The 22,724-nt window shown below is 33.2% G+C and overlaps 1 protein-coding gene across 1 annotated transcript; it reads left to right on the top strand.

Moving 5' to 3' along the window:
* The first annotated feature begins 14,011 nt into the window (after positions 1-14,011).
* Positions 14,012-16,809, top strand: LOC141713186 (F-box protein At5g49610-like). The gene is made up of 3 exons (XM_074516478.1): positions 14,012-14,090; positions 14,914-15,024; positions 15,320-16,809. The coding sequence occupies exons 2-3, from the start codon at positions 14,920-14,922 to the stop codon at positions 16,454-16,456; spliced, it is 1,242 nt and encodes a 413-aa protein (XP_074372579.1). The 5' UTR covers positions 14,012-14,090; positions 14,914-14,919; the 3' UTR covers positions 16,457-16,809.
* Positions 16,810-22,724: the final 5,915 nt, after the last annotated feature.

Here is a 22,724-nt window from a genome sequence, read left to right as displayed (position 1 = left end):
GAAGCATGATCCATGAATGTTAGTTAATTTTGATTATTTTGTGATGGTGGTTGCTATTAATCTATGTTAATGGTTGAATGAGTGGATGATCTTGAGAAGTTTTGACTTGGTTAGTATTGATTAAGTTAAATCTTTATTTATTGGTGATTGTTGATGGTTTAGTGTGAATTTGGTATAGCAAAAATTTGGAAAACTCGTAAACATAGTCGTCGTAATGACCGCTTACATATAGACTGTTTGTGCTTAGCATTTGGAGAAGAAAACTCAATGTTAAAACTGTACCTTTTCTGTTTAGCTAGATCATATCGTAAGCTTTGTTTTGGTGTGTGGTTCTCTTAGATGTGATTTACGGTTTAGGAGAAATGACTGTTTTAAGTAACGGCATTTTGGCTAATGAACCGTTACCCCTCGCGTAACTTTGACACCTTATTTAAGGCCCTTAAAAGACTAATTGGATTACGAAACAATTATGTAAGGTTGATTAGTCAGTTGATAGAGTACTCGCGAAAGAGTATCCTTAAAATGTTTAACAGTTAATTTTATAAAAATGTTGGGGATGAGGGTACACGAGCGACTAACACAAATTGTTAAGCGTAAAAGCGAACGTTAGGGTCTAAATGGATAAATTCTAATTTCTTAAGCGACCGTGAATTAATTCCGGCTTATATGTTGTCCATAGGTTACCGGACTCACACCAGACCTATTACCACCTCCAATTGGTCAGGAAAGTTTTCTACCCGTATAAAGTTCTTGTGATGATTATATATAAATGCATTATTTTGAGATAAGTGCATGGTTGTTATTAGCAAATCTTTCGGTATATTAAAACATGTTGATATATACATATATATATATATGCATGCCTGTTTCGTAAATCTTGATATTTCATTATCGATTCAGTTGCTTATAACTGCATAATACATATTCTAGAGTTAGGCATTATTTGTGTATACCCTTAGTATAGGGGACCTAAAGTTGAACATTTTCCTAAAATCGGGAGGCGAGGTTCCCGAGTATATTTTATATAGTTTTATATAACTATTAATCGAATAAGGTGTATTCGATAATTTTGAATAATAATCAAACTTTATTTTCGATTATTCAAATAAAGATCTTACTTTTGTATAAGTACATCTTTTGTTATTTATTATTTATTTCAAGTATTAGTATCAAAACTTCTACTTTATTTATTTTTATAAAAACTATTCTTTATAGGAATATTATTTAAATAATAATATTTTGATATTTCCTAATATATCATAATTGATTTATTTTATTCAATCATTCTTACTCCAAACATTTTCAAATCTTCAAAATGATTTTAAAAGTTAGAGCGGATCCGAAAATTCATTTTTAATATAAATATTTCCTTTCGTGGAGGCATTTAAATACTCGCTCAAAACCTAAGGGATCCGGCTCCGTAGTGTATTTTGTCGCAATGAAGTTGCTGAATGATAATATAGTCTTTGATTACTTGCCCAACATTCGAGAAGTAAGCCCAATTAAAATGTGTCGGCATAGGTGAACATGGGCTGGGTGGCAGTTCATCAATGTGTAAGAGGCCGGAAGACGGTCCAGCATAAGGTCCTAATGCGGCCAGGGTGATGACCGGTGGGGAATTCATCCATCTACTACTAGAGAGAGTGATTCGATTGATATATTTGCCTGATCAACAAAATATCAGGTTTATGCCAAAGTTTCTTCTTTCCAAAATTCTTGGGTATGACAAATATGTGTATACTTTTCATAGAAGAGATGTTCAAGGAATGTATGATATAATATATATATCGGGACTTAATGAATTATCTCATAACTTTATTTTTTTAAATGATATATCAAAGATTGATTTTATACAAGTTTTATCTTGTAGCTCCTTCTGTATGATGAGCTTTTGAAAACTTATTATACTTTGAACAGTGGTAGTTTAAGTAGTTTTTCTAAAGTGTATAAGTATATTGGAGTATTTTGTAACTTCATCATTTTAAGCTTATATCCAGTAAGTAATTATCTTACACTTGATAAAGATTTTCAGTAAGTTATCAATTCAGATACTTGCATTATTGATTAAACTATGTATTATCTTGCGAGCTGTAATTCTCATTCTTGCTTCATTTCTTCATCACAGAACAATAGTTAGGAAGGATGGCCAGACTTAAGAAGACCTGTTGATATCTTAGCTGCCATTGCTGCAGAGGTAGATCTATCTGTAGTTTAGGCGTTCAGCTTTTGGAAATCAAATTATGTATAATTATAACTTGTGTTGGAAAATGGCAACAAACTGTAAACTTATTAAGTAATCATTTTGGGTTTATAATAACTTTTTACTTATGTATTTCAACGACTAGTACTTATTTCAATTTCATCTCTGAGACTATAACGTGTTATGGTGTGTGTGTTATTATGGGGTCACAACATGCAGTTATTTATTTTAATTTAAGTTAAGTGATATTAATGGAAAGAATGACCGTGACAACCCGAATTCCTGACCCCGAATCTGGGGTGTTACACAAACACTTTCTCAAACACCATCCACCTCAGGTGCCTCCCAAAAGACACCTGTTGTGAAAAGGAAGAAACCGGTAAAATCATCTAGGAATTTTATTGAGAACCCACAGGACATTAGGGATTTTATTGAGAACCCACATGACATTATTGCCCAGTCTGCTAGGCCTTATGGTCAGAGAGTTGTGTTGAAGTTTGCATAGAACACTGGTGCTAATGCCATTACGGGAAGATCAAGTGGTTCCAAGGTACAAGGTTTTCATTCTTCTAAACATTCAGAAATTGTCAAGAGAAAGCTTGTACTTCCTGAGTCAGAATCAGAGGATGAGGACAATGCTACCTTATCATCCAAATTCAGAAAATTAAATCTTGATTCCACTCAAGTGTCTAGTTGTACTACCAACTGAGGAGGACACAACAAATCCCTGGTGCTCTAAATACCTGATTCAAGCCCTAGACCAAGGAAAAAGAAGTTGGTCAAGACCTATTGCTCAACAAAAGCTGAAGCTCAAACATGAAATAGCTGAGAAGGGACATGATGTCTTTGTGTCAGCACAACCAATTATTGATGTTCAAGAAAATATATCTGCTGATATATATGTCACAATTTCTGATTCTCCAATGAAGCTGAAGAGAAAATTAAGGGAGGTCACTCATGAGAAAGTAGAAAAGATAGCAAAGAGGCTGCATAAATAAGGGATGTTTCATGGATCAAACACACAAGAACCTGTATCTCAAAGGGATGCAGAAGCTACTATAAATTCTGATCTAGTCACACAAGAACCTACACCTCAAAGTGGTGTAGCAGACATTGCAGATGTGGAATCTCTTGCTACTAAGTCCTTAGTTGAATGACATGAAGCAGCTGCAGCTAAACTTCATGTAGAAGTCTCACAAGTCAAAGATTTCTGTAAAAAGTTTGATTCTCAAAGATTCAAGTAAACGGCTGGCTTCAAACTTGGTGTTGAACATGAGTTAGATACTAATAATGAGGAGAGGAGCACACAAAAACCTGGGTTTCAAAGTAATTTAGCAACTCCTAAATCTCCAGCCCCACAAGAACCACAACCTCAAAGTGGTAGTGAAGGCTTGACTCTTGGTCTAGTCATCATGGAAATTGATACTGAAGGAAGGATACATCCAACTCCACCATCCGCTGATATTCTATCAGTACCTCCTTTGGATGCTATCTTGGAAGCTGGTCCTTCAGAAGGACAAGGTACAAATACTGATATTTCTTTATCAGTATTTAATTTAAATTCTGACACTGTTATATCAGTTGCTGATAGTTCTATAAATCTTGATGGTATGATCATGCCTAGTCCTTTACAAAAGGGTACCCCTAGTCATGTGACCACAACTAACTCTTCTCAACCACCTTTTATTTATGTATGACAAAATCTTTTTAGCCTGTCTTTTGAAGATGAAATAAAATATAGTTCCATAATACCATTCATCACATGATCTCTTATGAATTGATACCTGATGTCAATTTGCTCTGTCCTTGAATGCTGTACAAGATTTTTCAGTAATGAAAATGGAACTTGTGTAGTCACAGAAGATTGAAATCTTGTCCACATATAGACCATAATCCAATAATTGATTTCTCATCCATAAAATCTATGCACAACAGCTACCAGCAGCAATGTATTTAGCTTCAGCTTTGGAAGTAGAAACTTAGTGTTGTTTCTTACTAAACCAGGACACCGGCTTGTTTTCTAGAAATTGACATGTTCCTGTAGTGCTTTTTCTGTCAATTTTGCAACCTGCATAATCTGCATCTGAATAGCCAATTAGATCAAAACCAGAATCTCTAGGGTAGCAAATGCCAAGTTTTGGTGTGCCCTTGAGATATCTGAAAATTCTCTTAGTAGCTACTAAATAGGATTCCCTAGGATCAGCTTGGAATCTAGCACAAAGATATGTAGCAAATATTATATTTGGCCTAGTAGCTGTGAAATATATAAGTGAGCCAACCGTACCTCTACATCTTGAAATTTCCACATACTTTTCAGTTGTGTTAAGTTCAATTTAGTGGCAGTGGCCATGAGAGTTTTTGCAGAAGTGTAATCCATTCATTCAAACTTCTTTAAAAGATCATGAATGTATTTAGTTTGACTAATAGATATTCCATCACTAACTTGCTTAACTTGTAAACCAAGAAAGTAAGTTAGTTCTCTTATCATGCTCATTTTATATTTACTTTGCATCAATTTAGCAAACTTTTTGCAAAGTTCATCATCTGTAGAACCAAATATTATATCATCTATATATATTTGAACAAGTATACGAGAACCATTAGCATTTCTAAAGAAAAGAGTTTTATCAACAGTACCTCTAGTGAAGTGATTATCTAAAAGGAACGTTGATAAAGTTTCATACCGGGCTCTAGGTGCTTGCTTCAATCCATAAAGTGCATTTAAAAAATAATAAACATAATCTGAAAAGTTGGGGTCTTTAAAATCTGGAGGTTGACTGACATATACTTCCTCCTCCAACTCTCCATTTAGAAAGGCACTTTTTACATCGATTCGATAGACTTTGAAATTGGCATGGACCGCATAGGCTAGAAAGATTCTGATAGCTTTAAATCTTACAACTGGATCAAATGTTTCATCAAAATCTATTCCCTCTTGCTATGGGTAACCTTTAGCAACCAATCTAGCTTTGTTTCTTATGACTATTCCATTTTTATTCATCTTATTTCTAAATACCCACTTGGTGTTAATAGAATGCTTGTTTTTAGGTTTGGGTACCAGCTTCCATATTTTATTTCTCTCAAATTGGTTTACCTCTTCTTGCATAGCTAAAACCCAATATGGATCAATTAGAGCCTCTTCTACTTTCTTTGGTTCTTCCCGTTATAGAAAGCTACTGTACAAACATTCATATTGAGTTTCCCTCCTTGTTTGCACTCTAGATGTTGCATCACCAATGATTAGTTCAAATGGATGATACTTAGTCCATTTTCTTTGAGGTGGTAGATTTTCTCTAGATGAAGTGGCCTCATTAGTGTCTTGATGTGTGACTGAGTGTTGACTAGTTGATACTCCCCCTGAGTTTGTGGATCTTTGATTTGAAGAAGGGTTTTGTCAAACAGTGATCTAGAATGATCATCAACGGATGTTGAATTCTGTCTTTCAACGGATGATGCACTTTGTCTTTCAACGGATGCTGCACTTTGACTTTCAACGTATGCAGCACTCTGTGCATCAAATGTTGTTGCTTTTGATGGAAAATTTGAATATTCTTTTGCCATTCCTTCTTGATCACTTTCATCATTACTATCATCAAAGTATATCTCAACATTGTCAAATTTGAGGCTTTCATGAAAACCTTCATCTCTAAGTCCATCAATCTTTTTATCATCAAACATAATATGTACATATTATATAACAATGTTGGTTCTTAAATTGTAGACTCTATATGCTTTTCCAACAGAATATCCAACAAAGATATCTTAATCAGTTTTTGTATCAAACTTTTCATGTTGGTCAGCTTGTTTCCTTAGAATATAGCACTTGCATCCAAAAATATGAAAAAACTTCAGTGTTGGTTTCCTTCTCTTGAACAACTGATAAGGAGGCATGCCTTTGGCTTGATTGATCAAAGAAATATTATGAGTGTAATATGCAGTGTTGACAGCCTCAACCCAGAAATAAGTTGGTAACTTTGATTCTTCTAGCATAGTTCTTGCAACTTAAATTATTAATCTGTTCTTGCTCTCAACCACTCCATTTTTCAGTGGTGTCCTTGGAGCTGAGAACTCATGCATGATTCTATTTTCTTCACAAAATAACGTAATTGTAGAATTATTAAACTCGGTTCCATTGTCACTCCTGATTTTTCTAACTTTGAGATCAGGATAATTGTTGACTTGCCTAAAGTGATTGATAATGATTTCACTAGATTCATCCTTTGATCTAAGTAAATATGTCCATGACAACTTGGAAAAATCATCTACAATCACTAGAAAATACCTCTTCTTGGAAAGTGACAATACATTGACTGGTTCAAATAAATCCATATGCAACAGTTTTAATGGTTCATCAATTTTTGATTCAAGCTTCCTTTTGAATGATGCCTTCAATTACTTTCCTTTCTGAAAAGCACCACACAGTCCATCATTTCTGAACTAGGCTTGTAAAATGCATCTAAAAAGGTCTTTCCTGGCCAATTCATTCATTGTCTTGAAGTTCAAATGAGATAGCTTCTTGTGCCACAACCAACTTTTATCTTGACTTGCTTTGCTGAAAAGGCAAGTGATTGAATCTGCATTTGTTGAGTTGAAGTCAGCTAAGTACACATTCCATTTTCTTACTCTAGTAAGAACCACTGTGTTGTCCTTTTTGCAGGTTACAACACAGGCTTCAAAATTAAAGATAATTGAGTTGCCTTTATCATATAGTTGACTGATACTCGAAAGATTGTGTTTGAGTCCATCAACTAGTGCAAGTAAATTTTATGGTGGCATAACAGGCATGTCATGCATGGGTGTCATAGGCATGTTAGGCAAAGAAATAGGTACATACATGGTGCATTCATAACAGACTTGCAATTAGTAGATAAATGATTAACACTACCACATGTCACATGTTATTCTAGGTGCATACTTATCTGGTGTAGTTGTTATGTTTGTTAATCCCTACTTTCCCATTCCTGTTTATTTTCCTTTCTGATTCTGCTTTGACCTCAATCTTTTCCAACCTGTCATTCAATTGCTTCATTGATAGATGCCTTATATTCACTTTCCCTACATCCTTGGTTTTACTTGATTCTTCTGAGATAAAATTCTTGGTAACTGAACTATATTTCTCATTAAGCTTTGCTAGCTTTCCTTCGTTGATAGTGTTTTTCTTCATCAATGGATGAGTATCATTTTTTAACTGATGAGCTTTATCTTTCAACGGATAAGCTTTATCATCCGTTGATAGACCATCAACTAACTCTTGGTCCAATTTCTTCTTGTCTTTCTTCCAGGATGATTCACAATATGATTCAATATCTTGAACTTTGGAAATCTGTACACTAACATTTATAAAAGATTTTCAGGCTTTAATGACTTCTTACTCACGTTCAAGCTGCTTTCTCAGAATATCCTCTTTCTTCAAAGACTCGGTTAACTCATTTTTAGCAACTTTACACTGAATCTTAAATTTCTCAAACTCAATGAATTGAGTTTCTTACACAGTATTTCTATCACTCAAGAACTGATTATTCTCTTTAATTCTAGATTTTTTTTAAGTGAGTGATTTAAGTGTGACATATAAATGATATAATTCAGTAGATATATTATTAATAGCATCATTGCATTCATCTTTAGTGAGTTGTGAAAGATTTGAAGTGATTACCTGGTTGTTGGATGAACTAAATTATGTTTTGTCTGACTTGGCCATTAGAGCTAGGCAAACATAGTTCATGACTTCATCTGTATCCTCTCCATCAGCCGTCCAATCATTTTCTTGAGTAATGAAGGCCTCCTCCTTCTGTTTGATCAACTCAAAATATTTCTTCTTATAATCCACAGGCTCAATCCTTTTCTTTTTAGAGTTTGGATTTCTGCACTCATTTACAAAATGATTATTCATCCCATATTTGAAACCTTTGAATTTAGTTTTATCAACCATGTTTATGTTGGATTTTGCAGCTCCAAAATTTTTCTTGAATTTGAGCTTTGCAAACCTTCTTGATAGAAATTCCAGATGCTTATCAACATCACCCATGTCATTTTGGTTAGGACAATCATCATCTTCAGCCATCAACCCTTTTCCCTTGCTCAAGTCAAGTCTGACTTCACAAATATTGTTGTTTGGTGCAGCTTTAACAGCTTCAACCTTCAACTCCACCACCCTCTCTTGCTCAGCGACCAGTGCCACTGATTCATCTTTCTTTTATCCCTTTTTTATCATTTCATCCTGTTCCATTTCAAGCTCATATGTCTTTAAAATTCCATACAGTCTCTCAAGAGTAAAATCCCTGTACTCTTATGAATTTCTAAGAGAGACTATCATTGGCTTCCACTCTTTTGGTAAAAACCTTAGGAATTTTAGGTTGGAATCCTTGGTTTCGTAGACCCTTTCATACAACTTTAGACCATTCAGTAGTTTTTTGAAATCTACTGAAAATATCACCCAGTGACTCACCATCTCCAAAGTGAAAATGTTCATATTGTTGTATGAGAATTTACATCTTGTTGTCTTCTACTTGCTCAGTTCCCTCACATAGCACTTGAACAGTATCCCAAACATCCTAAGCATTTTTGCAGTTTATGACTTTGCAAACATGTATTGATCAAGACCATTAAACAAATATTCATGGCCTTCTTGTCTTTGTGAACCGCTTTAATGTCTTCATCGGTCCATTCTGACTTTGGCTTTGGGACATTCATCTTCAACATCTGTTGCAACCCTTCTAGGAACATGTCATCCATTCTCTATGCACTTGACATAGCTTTCATCTTGAGAGAGTAGATGAAGGTGCATCTTCACTTTCCACTGATGATAGTTGTCTTTGTCCAGAATTGGAATCTTTACACCAACGTCCTTCCTGCTCATGCTGTCTAATTGCTTTGATATTTAAACTCTTTGTATGTTAAGAGCTTGCTATGATACCAATTATTATTCCCTAACTAATATAACAACAAAATTACAGAAGTGGGTTGAATGAAATTCTTGTTTCGTTTTGCCTTTATAAAAAATATTTCTTAAATATACAACTGTGTTTTGAATATGCAAGAATGCAAATAAGACTTTGAAAGTATTCAAGAAACACAAAGTAAGTGAAACACAAGTTTAAAAACTTTCTGGTGGATTTGTATTACCACCAGAGATGTATATATTGAGAAAATATCTGTGATGCAAGAATGCACACAGCTCTTTACAAGTATTACAACTTAAAACTGAGAGTGCTAAAAGATACATCTTACAAAGACTCTCTAGATAATTTCTTACAATTCTTAGTTCTAAAATACTTGCTACACTTGGTTTATATATCACCAAGTTACATGTACAATAAGACAGAAATATTCGTATCAGCTGAGTCCAATTCACATGTTTCTTCATTTCTATGTCCAATGCTATCCAAGTCAGATACAACATCTTTGAACGAGCTTGTCTTGCATGAAAATGGAAATGCTTCATTTTCTTCTAATACCTGTAATCAGGCTGCTGCATTCCTTTTGTGCATTATCAACCCATGTGACTCTGTCAGCTTCTGTCAGGTCCCTATCAACTGCTATTTGGTTGATTATCCGTTGAAGCTTTTGAATGTTATCCGTTGACACTATATTGGTGTCATCCGTTGAAACTTTATAGATAATATCTGTTGACAGCTTTATCTGTTATCCATTGATATCTTGACTGGCTTATTCGTTGAGGGCATATGAGTTATCCGTTGAAACTTGTACAATCATCCGTTGAAACTTTTTGACTTAGCAGTTGAAGTTGTTTTCATAGCAGTTGATGCTCTTTCACTTACACAAAATTACAAGGCATTTCATATATACAATTAACCCACCTATTTTGTATATCCTGCTAATACTATACATGACTTAGAAACAATCAAAACTACTAAACCCCCAGCTATTCTAGTGTAAAGAATGTGCACAATTATTCATATAAGCTACTCCATCAACGGATTGACAACCGTGGTTATCCGTTGATGGATACGAATGACACTAAATAAATTTACTTAGGTGTTTTGGTGAATTATCATCAAGACTACAACATATTCCTAACAACATAATCACCCGCTTCAATCAAATTTTCATCAAATCAGAATCACCAGCTCCATCAATTTTTTCACAATAACATATTATCCATCTAAGTCAAGATTTTTGTTAAAGCAGAATCACCGGTCAGCCTCAAGTTTAAAAACGGATCATCCGTTTAAGTAAAGATTTATTTTAAGCAGGATCACCCGCTCGATTTCAAATTTCAAAATTGATCACCCGCTCGAGTCAAGATTTTTGTTAAAGCGAAATCACTCGCTCAATTTCAAGTTTCCCGACAAATCACTCGCTCATTCTGTTCCAAGTTTTTTTCCCAGAAGTTCCAAGTTTATTTTATTTTCCTAAAAATCTCCATTTTTTGGCATCTTGGTTCAGTTTAGTTTCTTCCACATATCATACATCATCGTTGTTGTACTTTTATCTTGTCATCAACATCGTTGTCAAGTATATTTTTTCCTCTTACACACACAAACTCTTACAATTTTTTTCTTATTCACCAATAAACTTTTGCATGATCTATTTTTTTTCACCCACGAACGTTTGCACCATCTTTTTTTCTTCACACTTATAATTTCGTAGACTCCTTTCTTTTTTCCTCTCACCCGTGAATTCTCGTAATTTTTTTCTCTATCACTCTTAATAACCTAAACTCTTGATATCATGATATGATAATCTCAAAATATTCTTCTCATTCAATAATGAAGGCATAAGTCCAAATTCTTTTACAATTATCATAATTGTTTATGTAAGCAATTCCTGATCAATAATAAAGAAAACTAAATAGTAAAAAGAAAATTTTGCATATTTCACAAATACAAGTAATAAAGTAACTCTCTGTACACAAATAATAAGGAATATATATATATAGGTAGCTACACCAATATAAACCAATTTTAAAATAGAAACTAGAAACCATAAACCATTTTTTTTTTAAATTACTTCGAAATATAACATATATGGTATGCAAATCGATCGTTGAGAGATGTAGAAAAATACAGTGAAATCGGATTTTAAAAAAATTACGGTTTGACGGAAAAAATCAACTTAAAAACGGAGGGAGAAAGTTGAAATTGGGTGTGGCAGGGTGCAGACTAGTTGGATGGCGGTGATTTTAGGGGCCATTAGATTAGGTTGATCTAATAATTGAAATTAGTTCTGAGTTTTTATTTTAAAATTGGTTTGTATTTGATAATTCATATATATATATATGCGTGTGTCAACAATTTATGATTGTATGACAGCTTGAGAAGATTGTAACATAATACGTTACAAACTTTTTTCTCTTTTTTCTCGTGACATGTATTTTAAGACTACTATAAAATGTAATTCTATAATTTATTTTTAAATTTTTTATTTTTTATATAAAAGTTTAAATATTTTATTATTATTTAAAAGAAAAAAATATTTAAAATTATTTAAGAAACCATATTTTACGGGAGCCTTAAAATGAAAAATATTTAAAATTATTTAGGGAATCATGTTTTACGGGAGTTTTAATTTGAGAAGCCTTATAGAAAATGATTTTTTTAGAATATTCCCCCATTTTGCTGACTATACGAGGTTTTATGAGAAATTGAAAGTGAATAAACATGACCATTATTTTTTTTCCTCCAGATTCTTGCTTCCCTTTAAATGAGTGAATCGATTGCACAATGTTTACAGGTATGTGATATAACAACTGATCCAAATTCAGTAAGTACAACAGCTAAGAAAAAAAACTCAACTATGTTGCAGATTTTGAAGGTGAAAATATTAAACACGTTTGCCAATACATACTTTTAATTATTAATATGTTTAATTTCGTGTTAGTATTAAATATAAAAGGGAAAATGGATTTTTTTATCACCCAACTTAACGTGTTTTTAGGAACTTACCATTCAACTATTATTTTTTTTTCTTTTACTCACTAATGTTAGGTTCGTATTTATTTTTAGTCACTAACGTTAGGTTCAGATTTAATTATTAGCATTATGTCAATTTTTGGTAGTATTATTAAAATATAGTGGTAGCCTGTAATATTTTAATGATTTGATATATGTCTATATATTTGTATATAGTACTCCATATGTCCCCCACTACGTTTACCTTGGTGATGACAGTTTGACAAGCATTTTAAGGCTCCTAAAGATATAGTTTCATGAATTTTTTTTTTATTTTTTTTCTTAAAAATAATAATTTAACGTTTAAATTTTTATGTACAAAAAAAATCTTAAAAATAAGTTATAAAACTATGTTTGTAAGAAAAATATCTTGTGAGAGTTGTTTGATTTAATACCAAATTCACATTATTATAACATTATTATATTTTTGTATTTATATATATACTTGTTTCACAATTCTATTAGAATGGATGAGTTTATAGTTTTGATTTTGGGTCGGTAAGAGTTGCATGAACGAGTTGTGATTGGTGATTTCATCGGGTTTTTGAAAGTGTCGTTTGGTAAAATATTGATATATAATTTTTTAATTTTTTTATAAGTACTTTATGATCAGTTTGCTAATTTAATTATATTGAATTTTTTATTTTTTTTATTTCCCAATAATTTTAGTACGAATTGCGATGCTTCATCCTAATAATTTTGGTTTTAAACTTAGTACCCCACCTAAAAAATAACAGACATATATGAACTGATTTTATGCGTCTGTTTACAATGTATATACATATGTTCTGATCAGATTTTTAAAAACAATATACATTATTCCTATAACATACGTATAAAATTCAGACATTATACGACTCCTCCATATGCATCTAGCAAACACATATAAGTTTTCTTATAAGACACATATAACACTTTTTGTACTAGTTATTACTATATTTTAATAATGCTATAGAAAATTGACAAAATACTAATAATCAAATCCGAACCTAACGTCAGTGATTAAAAAAAATCCGAACCTAACATTAGTGAGTAAAACAAAAAAAATTATAACTGAGTGGTAGGTTTCTAAACACACAATAAGTTGGGTGATAAAAAAATTCATTTTCCCAATATAAAAATTTCATTGTATTAAACTACTCATAAATACGAATCCAAAAAAATCACTCATGACTAAATTTGATACGTAAATTAGTAATCAGTCTCTTACCATGAATAATGTAAAAAGTCAAAACGGAAAACGTTTTTTGGGACAGAAGTAGTACCATTTAGTTGTTTCTTCAAATTCTCGCTTCCCTTTAAACGAGAAAATTGAAATCTTTACACAATGTTTTTTCTTCTATTTGGTTTAAAATTTTGTTTTCCTAAATATTTAATCATTCACCCAGAGTAGGAGGAAATGGTTTAAGTGGTTAAAATGTTGATTTCTTTTCGTTTTATACTCGATCCTCGCTCACAATCAACATTTTTTAAAACATACATTCAATTGTGATAATGTGTAAAAAATAAAAAAAAAACCATTCAGCCATATGATGGGTTTATTTTAATCTATTAATTAATAATTTAACTTAAAAATATTGTGGGCAATCGAACATTAAAATAAGCTTCTATAATTAGAACATACTGTATTGTTTAATTTGGAAATACATATTTAATAATGTATAAAAGTATAAAAAATTGAAAGGAACACAAGTTTTTGCGAAACAGTGAGGACAACGTACTTTTATGATTACAAATTTTAACGTGTAGTAGAGGTAAAAAGACAAGCATTGGGCTACTTTATTAGCATGAACTGCTGTGCTGCACAGACCCGTGCTGAGTGTATACATGTATGTATACATCAACCTATCATATATGTAACGTATCTCTATATGGACAAGACACAGTGAAAAATCTTGGTTGGGGTTTTCTTTCATCTTCTTGCCCCTCAACATTACAAGGCTGTGTTTGGGGCAACTCCTTTTCTTTCTGCACACACTGTATGTAAATTTCTTGTTATTTTTTTCATCATTTCTTCTACTTTTATAATTTCTATGTTAATGAAACTAACTTAGAGGCTCTTATTTGTAAGGTTGAAATATGTGTAGTGTTGTATGTTACATAAGGGTAAAAATCGGTAATCATATCTTTCATTTCTTGTTTGTGTTTCTATCTTTTTGGTTTGTGCATACATGTAATCATGTTTCTTCCTTATGTATTGTTGTTTGTCAGATGAAATTTAATCAAATCTTTTTGTGGCCTATCTGGACACACACATACATATCATGTTTTTAGTTTCTAGTGTTTTTCAGGGTTTTGGGTTTTTGTGCAAATTTAAAATTTCAATGTCTGTGGTGCATGTTTAATGATTTTAAATATTTCAATGGTTTTGGGTCAGATTGGACTGATACTATATAAGAGTGGAACATGTTTTGTTTGGATTGTTATGTTTAAGAGATATAATATTGATGTAAACACAAAAGATTCAGCTCAGTGAAACCATATTTGTGTAAATTTGTAGCTTATTGATGAATTTAGTTTATGATCTTTTTGTTTCATTCTTTGACTATGTTTGGTTATAAAGATTTTACGCAAATGTGTTTAGTTGATAAGGATGCATATGTTTGACGGGGGACAGTGCCCTGTTGGTATCCGCTTCGTCCCCCGTAAGAGAGGTCGAGGATGGTTTAGGGTTTCAATCAAGGGGTAAACACTACAGCAATCTATATAATTCCATTTTAATTGGGAATACACACTTTAAATTTTATAGCATCTAGCTTGTTATATTACTTTCCTATTTATGATTCTTTGCAATTTGATCAGGATTCGATGACTATCTTACATTGCGATAACTTTTCAGAGTACATAAAGGTCAATTCAGAACTCCTTGCCATGGAAGGAAATGAAGGTCAAGGCGAGGATAATAAAGTAAAGGTGAGTAGATGCATTGCTGCTATTTTAAACTGAACGAGAAGATCTTGTGTTATTGGCTTCATTTTGTTTCTATTTTTCTAGGCCCTTGTTATTTTGATATCTTTTATGTTCATATAGCCGTAGCCATTGATTGTCAAAAAGTATTTGGTAAGGACTCAAGGATACTCATGCAAATGTCTTTGGGAACTAGCAAACTGAAATATAACCGAATTATTGTGTCCTAAATCAACTGTTTTTGGAGTTGTTTTTTTCTCCTGGCCAGTCAGTGATTCATTAAACGTTGTCTTGACTATAGGATATCGGTAATGATATTACCTTCAATGTGATATCTCGATTGCCCACGAAGACATTGTTTGGAATGAAATGTGTTTCAAAAGAGTGGCAACATCTTATGTTAGACCGGTCCTTCATCAAGTCGCAGTTGAAAAGTAAGGAACCAACATCTGGATTCTTTTTCCAGGAGAAATTTCAGTGGTGCAAAGAGGATATCAAATCTGTTAATTATATTCAAGCTGAAGCAGATGTGACTAAAGTGCACTCAACGGTTCTTGACTTCCTACCTGAAACTGTCGTTGTCCAGTCTTCAGTTCACGGGCTAATTTGTTGCCGAAGTTGTTTTCCTTCTCAAAACCCAATTATATACGTCTGTAACCCTGTGAACAAGGAATGGGTTAGCCTGCCATATCCTGAATATGATATTCAAGATAGCTTAGCCTTGGGTTTTGACCCTTTTGTTGATCCCATAGATGTGTCAACAAACTACAAAGTAATTAGAGTCTATGAAGTTGATGCTGATATGGATAATATGGATGATATAATGTATTCATTTGATGTATACTCATCACAGACAAGGGCATGGAGGAAAGCTGTGGAAATTTGTCAGTGTAGCAGTCATTTGTATAAGAACAAAGGCCTCTTCATCAAAGGGATTTTTTACTGGCTTACACATCGTGGCAAAATCTTAATGTTCGATGTTAAAAATGAGTTAGCTTTACTGATCGCAGTACCACTTCCCTTAGCGCAGTTCAATAGCATCCCTGAAATGTGTATTGGAGAATGTGATGGCAAGCTACATTATGTCTTGATATCTGAAGATGGTTTTCAGTTGTGGGTTCTTGAGGAGCAATATACATCTCAATGGGATCTAAAATGTTTCATAAATTTGGATAAGTTCGAGGAACAAAATCGGGTGTTTGCTTATAATATCCGTGATAAATTTACTGCAGCGTTCAATTCAAGTCCATGGATAGATCCCTTGGTGTTCAAAGACGGGATGTTATTTATGAGGATGACAACAGATTTTTACCTGTTCGACTTTGTGGCAGGGAAGTTGAAAATGCTGAGCAATGTATACCAGTTGGGCCCGAACTCGATGAACTTTCCAACTGTGCTTCCATATACCATGAGCTTGGTTCCATTGGACTACATTTAGGTTGCAATCATCTTGTGAGATTCTCTCCGTGGAAGACTTTTGAAGATGTTGATTCTAGATATTGCTCTCAAGGCTAGTTTATTTAAAGGTGAAATCGTTCTTAATGTTCACTTTATCATTTTGAGACCATTTTGAACAGGTGATGACAGGTTAAAAAGCTATACGTGTGTACGCCTTTTTGCTAGCTTGCGTACATTACATTGTTAGTTTGCTTCGAATTTACTGGTCAATTGGGAGAATGTTACCACCCTATTATGTTTATATGATTAATAGACCTATCTTCCACTGTTTTGATATCCTTGTGCACATTAGCCGTTATCAATTGCACATTAGACATTATCAATTGCAGGTATTGATACTATCAATTGCGGAAACCATGTTAATGATATTTTGGGAATTGATTTCATGTATAGTGTTAGATGAGTTTTCCTCAACCGCAATGCAGTATGTCATACATGGCATAATTTTAGCTTAGGTGCAGTGCGGCTTGTATCCTTGTGACTGTTTAATGCCATATACATCTTACAAAAACTAATCGGAGAATGTAGACACAGTATAGGACTATAGGCAATGTTCTTGAGTTTGGGGACTATATTTTAATTTGGCTTGTTACTTTATTCTCGTGAGGCGTGGTCCCCACATTAATGCTGTGTTTGGTTCAACGGAGGGGAGGGAAGGGAAGGGAAGGGGAGAAATTTTAATAGAGGGGAGGGGAGGGGAAGGAAAGGATATAATATTAATTCTATTTGGTTGAGGGAGGGGAGGAAATTAACTCATTTTTATGTTTGGTACAGGAGGGGAAGGGAGGGGTTTATAATTAAAATTACATATAAGTCCTTTAGGATATATGTAAGTGTTAAGAATATGTAAGGTCATTTTTGTCAATAAAATTTTTCCCCTCCAAAAAACCCCAAATTGGGAGGAAACAAAATAAGGCCCATGAGGGATTTTAGGCCCCTTCATTCCCCTCCCCTCCCCTCCAAAAATATGAACCAAACATATTTTTTATTGTAGGAACCCTCCCCTCCCCTCTATTTTCTTCCAACCAAACAAGGGCCAAGTCTAAACCCTGTCAGAGTCTGACGGAATTTTCTTAGGTATTGCCTACAAAATGGAGAACCTCTCCTCACAAAGTCGCTATTAAGAAGATTTGCGCCCTGGAACCTTTTCATAATTTCCTGTTACTTCCCATAAGCGTTTCTGTTGACCAAGATATTGGCCATATTGTTAGCTTTCAGGTGGTGTTCTTGTATGTATTTGAAGTACAAGCAAGAGTTAAATTGCATCAGCTGTTAACTCGATAAGTTGGATGGACATCAATGCAATTTCCGGCTGGAAAATACTGTTCGATAAGAAACTGATAGGATTCCGTTAGATTACAGATTGTGATAACATATGGCCATATGGGTACTAAACAGAGGTAGTAGTTGCTCAAGTGGAGGTAACTGAGGGAGACAAACTTCAATAAAAACAACAAAGAACATATTCCTTGTGTCAAATTTGCATCACAACCTCTGTATATACACTTTATTTACAAGTAGCCTAGGAGGTCCTTTTTTTTCTTTATCTAACTAAAAAGAAGCAATTCTTTTTTTTGGCTAATTGAAAAGATATCATCTTTAGAGATTGAGTTGAAATTTGAGGTGCACATAAACAGTGTACTTCAACAATTCACAATTTTTTTAATTTAACTTATAACTGACTATGTAATACACATTTTAATTAATTTTGAGTGAACTAGAATAGAGTTCAAGCCGACTTGGAAGATTAACTCTAATCTTTCGGTTTATTCTCTTTACAAAAAATTAATTTACATTTTCTGTGAGTATATTTCTTTGGATTAATATATAGAAGCATGTGCAGTGCAAAATACGCCCTTGAATCTAACAAAAACATTTGATGTGAAAAAATTGTTGGTAAATAAATTATAGGATAAAAGGATCTTAAAATTATCCTTAAAAAAATTGGTAAGTCAAGTTAAGATTGGTAAGCAATTTGGTTTAGTTACAAGATTAGGTTCACATAGTTGTTTCATCTTCGTATCTGATACACCATACTTTGGTTTTATTATGTTGGGAACAGGCGACAGCTGATTAATTACAATGTAAACTTGTCAGCCTAGATTGTCGTGGACGGATGGTTACAGCCCTTTATAAACACCTCAAAACACAGTTGACTTCATTTTCATTATAGGTAACAAATTCAGCTAAAAAGATGAACAAAATAAATTGAACATCTTGGGGTGTGTTGGGATGTTTTGGGCGTCTTGGGATATATAAAATATAAGAGACGAGATTCATATATACAGAAAATATGAGGATTTGAGTCTTGGAATACAAATAGGATTCTTAAAGTATTTCCTTCTTCTCCAATAAGTATTCTATTTATCTTCTAATTTCTTTGACTCAAATTTTAATTTTATTTATTTTACTACAAAATAAAGTAAAACAATTTATTATTTAATAAAATTACGAAAATGTACATAAAATAGGTATTACTAATATGTGATAATATGGACCTATCAAATGCCCCCATACCTATTTTTTGCTCGTTCTCGAGAAAAATCAAAAAGAAAAATGCTAACTAAGAAAAGTCTTATGCTCCTTTTCGTAGGCGTGACGGAAAATTTTAGGTTACCAATCCGTTAAACTCATAGACGATCTCAACAAGAGGAGTGTTGTCTCCTAAGGGTTTAGAGAAGATATGCCCATAAAATCTGTGAAATACTCTAGCAAGTGTCCAAACTCTATCAAGAATAAAATTCATCAGTGTCAACACGAGAATTTTTAGGAAAATACATGCCTTTAAGACTCTTCTAATTATAGCCAAGATATAGGTATCAACAATCCACTTATATCGACTCTGAGCGTTTATACAAAATTCCAAGGTGTGTCGTGAAAGTAGGTCTTTGAGGAATCAAATGAGTAAGTACATTTCCTCTTTTTCAACCAATATTGAACGGACCTAATCTCTATCAAAACAAGTATCTAGCCAAAATTTGCAATTTATTTTTTTAATAATTGACTGTGCAATGTCCTTTCTCTTAGGCTTTCTATGTTACCCATGTAGCGAGCTTTGAGCCAATGACTCCCAAACAAAATGGTCTTAGGACACTAGGTTTTGAAATACCCCTACGGACTTAATTACTCGAGTAACAAAAACCACAAAATAAGACCAGTCAATTATACTACTTGTGCCCCATCATCTCAATTTTTTTTATTTGTGAGGAATACTGGGTATTGAAGTAGTTTATTCAAGCATTTTTTTTATTATCCTTTTTCGCAAAAAATTGATTCGACATTGTTTCAACATGTGGGCTATGTCTCAGATATCGAAAACTTCCCTTAACAAGCTTTCCTACAAAGACCTTGTGCAAATATGCCTTCTTGGACTCTTAAGCAAAAATTCGTTCGACACAAGTATCATGAAGACAACCTTGCTCAACTACGTACAAATCATCTCAAGGCATTATATATATATATATATATATATATAAGTTTTTTGAAAAACTGCTAACACCAACTAGTATTTAAGTACAAGAGTGGAATGGAAACTTAGCTAAAATATCTCTGATTTTTTTGGATTTTTTTTATATTTCAATTTTTTCAATTTTTTTTAATTATGTAAGTACTACTAAATCCCCTCCCCCATACCCAAATCATGCATTGTCCTCAATGAATACTAATGAGAGAATAATGACAAAGTAAAAGGACGAGAATACCTGATAAGGGCATGACGGAGAATCATAATTACTTATAACACACACACACAAATTCACACACACACACACACATAATTACTCCCTCATACCTACACTTTATTATGGGAGACACACACAAAAAATATTTGTTAAACAATACCAGAGCATGGGAAAACTACCTTCGTAACACAATCAACACACATGTGAAACTCACTCATACGAACAACATTATCCACTAGAGAGATAAGATCATGCATCAAAATAAAACTCATAGCACAAACATAATTCATGGACCAATTAGACGCTTCTTTATGTTGTTTAAGCAAATTAATGACTTGAAATTCTTGGTTATGAACTTTTCTACTAGAAATAAGAACATCATGAGTTTCATTTTTAACTACCAAAGGTTGATTAAGAGTGGAAAATGATTAAATAGGATCGACTTTAGGTGACTCACTAACAGAATTTTTAACAATGGTCTTAGGATCAAAATAACCATCCTCAAATTGGGTTTCATGCTAAAAAAATGCATTCAATTCCTCAAACATCTCATCACAAGTGAAATTCCTATATAACTCATGAAATCCTCTATTACTCTCATACTCACGCGAAACATCTTCCTCAAGAAGAGACTCAATTGCATTATCACCAAGATTCAACCAAGACACAACCTTATTTATCAAGTTAACTCCTACAGGTTGTCAAAAAGCTCATTTGGTTGATTTCCTACATTACAGATATTCAGATCTATCGACATGTTTCCAAATGTGAGTTTCATCGAACCATTTCTACAGTTAATCAAAGCATTAGAGGTGGCAAGAAAAGGCCTTCCTCAAATAATGGGGATTTGATTTTTGAGATTTTTGACTGGTTCGGTTTCTAGAACAACGAAATCAACGGGGAAGATAAAATCACCAATCTTAATCAATACATCTTCAACTATACCCTTAGGAGTTTTAACAGAACGATTAGCTAATTGAAGAGTGATACTAGTATTTTTAAGTTCAGCTAAACCCAAAGCTTGATAGACAGACAATGGAAGAAGATTTACACTAACTCCTAAATCGAATAAAGCTTTATCAATGAAGGTATTTGTTGAGTAATGAATAAAACATAGGGGGTGCATGTGTTTTGGACAATTTTAATCTTTTTGAACTGTTTTTGGATGGTGAACAAAGTAATCCGTAATGTAGAGATAATATGCTTTAACAGAATAATTAAAACATGCACATGAACACACTTATCTTTCAAAACTCACTTAATTTTATATTAAAATCAAGCTAGTGTTTTGCTACAAATTTCTGGGTTCTTTGTTGATAAAGAACTCAGCTTCTCTCTTGAGAGTTACAAGATATTTCAGATCTATTTGTTCCTACAGAAAACAAAGCATCCAGTGCTTGCTTTATAAAAAAGTAAACACTGGTTTTACACAGCATGTAATAACATGTACTAAGAGAATTTGGCTTGTCGAGATCTCTTATCTTCATGTCTTCATTTTGACTTATCGATATCTCTGAGTTCTCTAGTGACAATTTGACTTATCGATATCTCAGAGATCTCTAGTGATATTTTAACTTATCGATATCTTAGAGATCTCTAGTGATATTTTAACTTGTCGATATCTCAGAGTTCTCTAGTGAAGAAATGACTTGTCGATAGCTCCAATCTTCATGTCTTCAATTTGGCTTATCGATATCTATGTATCTCTGAGTTCTCTAGTAGCTTTTCTTGACTTCTCGATAAGTCATTATGGAGTTCTCGAATGACTTCTCTATAAAACTTAATCTGTGATTTGTAGACTTCTTGACTTAGAATATTTTTCATAAAACAGATTTATTCAACTCCAAGCTTCTTCACACTTTCTATGAAGCATGATCGTCATGATCTTATACCAGAGCTTATTCTTAGGCTTGAGACTGTTTACAGAAAAATACTCCAGTCTAGTCTATTTATATTTTTATAGACTTAAGTGATACAATACAAAGTGCAAACTTAGATTATCATACAACTTACTTAGGGCTGTCAATTTGACTTAGTCTTGTTATAGTAAATGCATATCTTGCACAACAATCTCCCCCAATTTGTGAGAAGATTGCTTATCACAAATTCATGCATGTTAACAAGACTACCCCAAGCTACAATGAATAATTAAACTTTACAAAAAAATGACAGAAGTACAATACTTAACATTGAGAGGTTATAGAATTTTTAACAGGATATTCATTACACAAAGTCCTCATAGCCTGGCTCTTTTCTAATGAGATCCTTAAGAGTTACTAACACATCCATTTCATCTAAGATCTCAGTTCCCCTTAAGGCTTCCACAAGATTGAGCCACTCATCCAATGAATGTCCATTTAGATAACCTGCTCTAAATCTGGAGAATTTGCCAACCTTTATGTTCAGAAAATGTTCATCTTTGGAGAGTCTGCTCATCCCTTTTGCTTTAAGCTCATTTGATCTTTTCTCAATTCTTGCAAGTTCTTCTGCATACTTCATATCTCTTTATTCCTCTTCAGCCTTTGTTCTTGCAATTTTCTCATCTCTTTCTTTCACCCATACACAATA

The sequence above is a fragment of the Apium graveolens genome, chromosome 3 (genome assembly GCF_009905375.1).
Source record: "Apium graveolens cultivar Ventura chromosome 3, ASM990537v1, whole genome shotgun sequence".
NCBI lineage: Eukaryota > Viridiplantae > Streptophyta > Magnoliopsida > Apiales > Apiaceae > Apium > Apium graveolens.
Note: the sequence above shows the minus strand (reverse complement) of the source record. Positions and strands in the feature narration are given on the sequence as shown.

Bases quoted from the DNA above. Each gene is read 5' to 3' on its own strand.
- LOC141713186 (XM_074516478.1), top strand. From the start codon at position 14,920: ATGACTATCTTACATTGCGATAACTTTTCAGAGTACATAAAGGTCAAT. The intron at 15,025-15,319 runs GTGAGTAGATGC...TCTTGACTATAG, and splicing joins GCGAGGATAATAAAGTAAAG to GATATCGGTAATGATATTAC.